At 46.7% G+C, this 5256-nt stretch overlaps 2 protein-coding genes across 3 annotated transcripts in view; one reads left to right on the top strand and one right to left on the bottom strand.

Moving 5' to 3' along the window:
* The window catches only part of PDE4B (phosphodiesterase 4B), a 524178-nt gene extending 519429 nt beyond the window's left edge, over window positions 1-4749 (bottom strand). The window contains exon 1 of one of the 2 annotated variants that reach the window (XM_019646767.1): window positions 4629-4749. The gene's annotated coding sequence lies outside the window, so the exon portion shown is untranslated. Of the gene's footprint in view, window positions 1-3981; window positions 4388-4628 lie in introns of those variants that run through there. The other variant, XM_019646766.1, reaches the window with a different exon arrangement.
* Window positions 3506-4951, top strand: LOC109384931 (dual specificity protein kinase lkh1-like). Its single transcript, XM_019646693.1, has 3 exons — window positions 3506-3600; window positions 3733-3930; window positions 4553-4951. The coding sequence occupies exons 2-3, from the start codon at window positions 3778-3780 to the stop codon at window positions 4949-4951; spliced, it is 552 nt and encodes a 183-aa protein (XP_019502238.1). The 5' UTR covers window positions 3506-3600; window positions 3733-3777.
* Window positions 4952-5256: the final 305 nt, after the last annotated feature.

Genomic DNA, 5256 nt, shown 5'->3' with positions numbered 1-5256 from the left:
GAGGGCCGGCCGAGTGGCGCAATGGATAAGAACTGGCTTGGGACGCCAGAGGGCCCCGGTTCGGATCCCACATATGAGGGCCAGTGACACTGCCCTCCACAGCTAAGATGCTAAACAACAGCTCAACCTGGAGCTGGGCTGCCATGAGTTGCTGGTGACGGCGTAAGCTGCAGCCCCTGTGGCAGTGGGTTGCCATGGGCTACCGTGTGTAGCCAGCAGCCGCCGTGAGTGGCCTTCCAGAAGCCGGCGACTGATCTGCCTCGCCAGGGAAGAGCGCAATGATGGTGCCAACTTGGACCAGTGAGGCAACGTCCTCCACAACTAGACTGAAGGACAAAACGACAGCAACTTATCTGTTCCCCTTCCCCCAATTCCCCAGCACTGTTCCCATCCCCCCAATTCCCCAATAAAAATCTTTAAAGAAAAGAAAGAAACACTAGAGTCATCTTTTTTGAAAAGCATAAGAAATCCCAAGAAGAAAAAATAAAAACACACCCACACCTGGGCATGCCATACTAGAACTTCAGAACACCAAAGCCAGAGTCATCTTAAAAGCCACCAAGAAACAACCTCTCATCACCAAAAACAGAGGCTAGAAGACAATATCTCCAGAGGGATGAGAAAAATAATTGTCCATTTAGAATTCTGCTTCCAGATAATCTGTTATTCAAGAGTTAGGATAAAATACAGTCTCAAAAAAATAAAAAACTTAAGATATTTTTATCATTTGCATATCCTTATCAAAGAACCACTTCCATAAGAAGGAATTTGAATCCAGAAGCAAAGAGAAGGATGCAGTAAGCAACAATGAACACAGAAAATGTGGGTCAATTTAAGTAAGCATTGATTATGAAAACAATAAAAAGATTTAACTATGTCAAAATGACATAGTAGATGTAAAAAATGTGATGGAACTACATTACTGTACGATATTGTGAAATACAGAGTATGATCAGAATTACATTATAAGGCCCTTATATTATTCAAGAGAAGAATAGATATTTTGATTAATATTATCTAAAGTAATATATGAATGTTAAAAACATAAAAATAGCTCCTAAAAGAACAGAAATGGGATAGGTAGGATTCAAATCAATAGATGTAAATGAGATTAAAAAAAGTGAAAGTACAATAAAAGTCAGGAAGAACAATAAAACAAGGAGGAACAGAAGAGGAGCAGGGACACAGAAATGTCCTGCAATGAGAAGTGGCATTACATTTTCAAAGATAAAAGATTAAAACTGGCAAAATGACTGTGCGTGAAGTAGGTGTTGTTACAAATTGGCTTCCCTGGGGAAGCCAACTTAGAGATGAAGGTGATCATGTGATTTTATTAAGGACTGTCTTGCTATTAACATCTGAGAATGGTGAAGGAAGCAGAAATGGACAGGGGGAGACATGGAGCTGCAATGCTCAGTAGGGAGTTCCAAAGCTGGACCCATCCTTCAGGGTCACTGGAGTTGGCTGAGATGGCCAGACCTTTATACTCCCCTCCCACAATGCTCTGCCGTTGGATGAGTTGCCTGGAAAGAGGCATGACCTTGAACAAAGGAGCATTCTGCAGCTCAGGCAATCCTCCAAGGGCCTGACCCTTGAAGACTATCTGCTGACAGTCCTCCAGGAAGCTGGGGTAAAAAAACCTCTTCCTTGAAGCAAGATTTGACAAATCATAGGGTCTGCCATATTACCGGAGGTGACTACACCACCAGTTGCTCAAAGGAACCCATTTGTCCTGCTGTGAACAACATCCGCACATTTCCAAACTCTGCTGCTCAAATTTCCTTGGAAACAGCAATGAACTTTTATGCCATGATAATAAAAGATCAATCCAAATCGCTAACCCCCAAATCTTTCTGACTCAAAACTACATCATGTACCTCTTGCTCACTAACCAAAGTAAGGCAAATACAATATTAAGAGCAACCTGAGACTCTTTATCCTTTCACAATTTTAAATCTTCAGTTTGTAAACCAAAATATCATTGCCGTGTCTAATATTTTTATTGAACACGAATCCTTATTTGTGCATACCATTATGTCTCTAGACAGGCAAAGGACTCCAAGATCAGAAAACCATACATGATTGATTTCTTATTCCATAAATCAAAACCAACTCTATTTAAAAGAAACAAGCATTCCCAAGTGGGTACCCTCTAGAGAAACGTAAGATAATTCATCTTGGCAAAATACGTCAAGGCAAACAAACTAAAAAGCAAATCAGCCGAGAAAAAAAAAAAAAAACAAGTAGATACATTGCAAAATCATTCAGCTCACAGTTGCAATAAGGAATATAGAGAGATAATGGAAATATAGGAAGAGCTTCAACATATCAATCACACCATTGCAACAATTCACGTATTAAACAATTTTACTTACTTTTTGTAAAGGGCATTCTGTTGTTTAAAAAGAAAAGGAGCAGAAACAGCCAGCAAATATGTTACTAGTCAAGTACTACAAGTACTGATTTGAAGAGCTGAATAGACCATTGTTATGCGGAAGACACATGTTGACAGTAAGGGTTTCTCTCTTGGGATATCAGAAGATAAATGAGGTAGCTCAGAAGAAAGTACAGCTGAATTTCCTCTTACCTGAAGAGAAACCATCTGCCTTATCCACCTTCTTGTCAGATAATTCCAGACCCCTTCCTACACCTCCGGCCTAAGCAAAAACACTTGCAAGTCCCCAAATTGTTTGTTTTTATGAAATTTATGGGAATAACAACCAGCTGTTAGTAAAAGGAAAGAGGGGAAGTGGATGATCCACTAAAAAAAACCCCAGCATCTGAATTTTATTTTTACTGTAATGTGCCTTTTATTCTTGCAGTGTAGCCCAGGGCTTTCAAGTAGCTGGAAACCTCTGAATTTAAAAGATGGACGTGATTCAAACAACACTTATATCTCATACAGATCTAAGGCACAGAATGCATAGATTTACCATTTCTGTTTATGGCATCATATACATGCGATGTAAACATAATGTAAATGTTATGTAATTTTACGTGAGAGTCTCAAAGTAGTTCTTAAAAACTATCTCAGGCTTGTGTGTATAATATATATACATATATATATATATATATATATATATATATACACACACACCATACTATATACCATATTTATACCATACTATATATAATATATATACATATATATTACATTATACATTATGTGTATATTACACAATATATAACACATCATATGTTATTTATATACATATACATTTGTCTTTAAAATGACACACTGTAATTGAGAGCTATGTCTCTGTGATCTCTTTATACTTGTTTTAAAGCTATGACTACAGTGGGTTTGTATTTTGTTGGAAGTATGGCACATGGAAGAGGTGCGGATTCTGTGAAAAAAAGAAGGAAGGAAGCAAAACAAAAAGGCAGGAAGGAAGTGGGGGAAAGTCCCGACACACACAAGTAGCTTAGAAAGGGTCAGGCTCTGAACACAGCCCAGCACCCCTCCCCACAGTAGGCTGAGCTTCCCCAAAAGTTCCTGGCAGAGCCTTCGTTATACTGTGGCTTGGATGCGCCCCATCCGTGCCCCAGCCACCGGGGCACGCAGGACGATCCTGGGGCCGCAGCCCAGCAAACTCTTGGGTACTTCAGACTCCCTCCCGCGCCCGCCGCCCGCAGTTGATCACTGGGCACCACGCGCCAATCCATCACCCACTCCTGGGCGAATCCCTCTGCCTTTCTCCATCCTCCCTCGGCTCTCTCTCTCCTTCCCAGGGTCTTAAGAAGAAGTCCAAGGGCGGAGGCAGAGGCAGAAAAGAAATGGGAGCAGGGAAAAGGCCGGTTGGCGGATTTACTACTGGGGGCAATAACGATGCCCTCAAGGCGATGGTCCGTGCACCGCTCCGTTCTCCCCGCTGGCCCCCTCGTCAGCACCACAGCCCTCTCCACTCTCCATTTCGGCTTGGATGTGTGGTGAGTAAGAGAAGGGGGGAATAAATCCCCAGCCTCCTGGGCAGCCCTTACCTCTGGCTACCCTCGCAGAAGCCTCCCTCCTGCTGCCCGAGGCGCCGCTGGTGCACCGCGGTGGCTGCTGCGCTCTGGGCACCGGCTCCGGCCGCGGCTCCACCCGGTACAGCTTGTCCGTGCAATGAGAGCGAGCCTTCCTCACGCTCCCAAGCACAAGAGCCAGCCCGAGGGATGGCTGTGCGCCGCTAGCGTGCAGCCGGGACAGCAAGAGACAGCCCGCAGCCGCCGAGGCGGGGCGGGGAGACCCGGAAAGGGGCGCACAAGCCGGGGGCGGCTGCGGAGCGCGCGTGCGGACCGGAGGGCGTCCAGGACCCTTGCCTGGGCAGTACAGGCGGCCACGACGGCCCCTGAGCTTCTCTCACCTCCTCCACTGGCCCCCCAAGCTCTCGCTCTGTATCCTTACTGCCCCCACCCTCCCACCGCCGGAAGAGACAGCTTGCTGGTGGCACTTGGTCTGCCGCGCTGCGCTCTTCAGCCCGGTGCGGAGAATAACAATGTGATCATATTGCACGGACTAGATGCTGTGTAGTAGGTTGTAACTGCTGAGGCCACCACCTGTCAATTCTAGGGAGCAAGACGTACCGTTCCCAGCCGGCTGGCCTCTCCCTGGTTCCCCACCTCGCTTGTTTTCCTCCCGCACCTACCTGGCAGACCTCCTGCAGTACTCCACCGACACGACACCAAGGGAGTTTTGCAAAATAACCCTCACTCCCAACCAGGAGCTCACCGCATCTCCCTTCCCACCACAGCTGAAGAATTACGCACAGCGCCGCGTGCCTATCCAAAGGCGGATGCCGAAAATCCTGGTATGAACCCCAAACTCGTCGACCCCCCCCCGCCCCCATTCATAATCCCAGAGGCCGTCTGCCACTACGCACCCTCCCCTTGCCGCCTGCGCTCGCTGCGATTCGCAGTCCCTGGAACGTGTCAGTCACTCGCTCTTCATCTGCCATTAATACAGTACTAGAAGCTCCGCAGCCACGGGTTGCACAAAGGGGGTTGGGGAGGGGGCACTCAGAGCTCAGGGTAGGGGGAGGACAGGGAGCAAGCGGGGCAAATATGCAAAAGGAGCCGGTGCGAGGGTGAAAGCCCGCTGATCTCCTGTTGCACAAAGGAGCTCCGGAGGAGATAAGCGCAGTGCTACTGAACAAACAAGTCAGATCACCTCCGAGTTGGTGCTCCACCAAGATCCCCTAGGAGTGGGTCCCACAACTTGGGAATTTGTGTGACCGGAGCAACAGGCACCCGGAGCGTGACTGTCTGGCTTGAAAC

The sequence above is a fragment of the Hipposideros armiger genome, unplaced genomic scaffold (assembly GCF_001890085.2).
Source record: "Hipposideros armiger isolate ML-2016 unplaced genomic scaffold, ASM189008v1 scaffold_106, whole genome shotgun sequence".
Classification (NCBI taxonomy): Eukaryota; Metazoa; Chordata; class Mammalia; order Chiroptera; family Hipposideridae; genus Hipposideros; species Hipposideros armiger.
The sequence above is the reverse complement of the archived record's forward strand: the minus strand, read 5'-3'. Positions and strand labels throughout refer to the sequence as shown.

Coding starts and splice junctions, on each gene's coding strand:
- LOC109384931 (XM_019646693.1), top strand. CDS start 3,778: ATGGGAGCAGGGAAAAGGCCGGTTGGCGGATTTACTACTGGGGGCAAT. Junction 3,931..4,552: donor CATTTCGGCTTGGATGTGTG/GTGAGTAAGAGA, acceptor TGTCAATTCTAG/GGAGCAAGACGTACCGTTCC.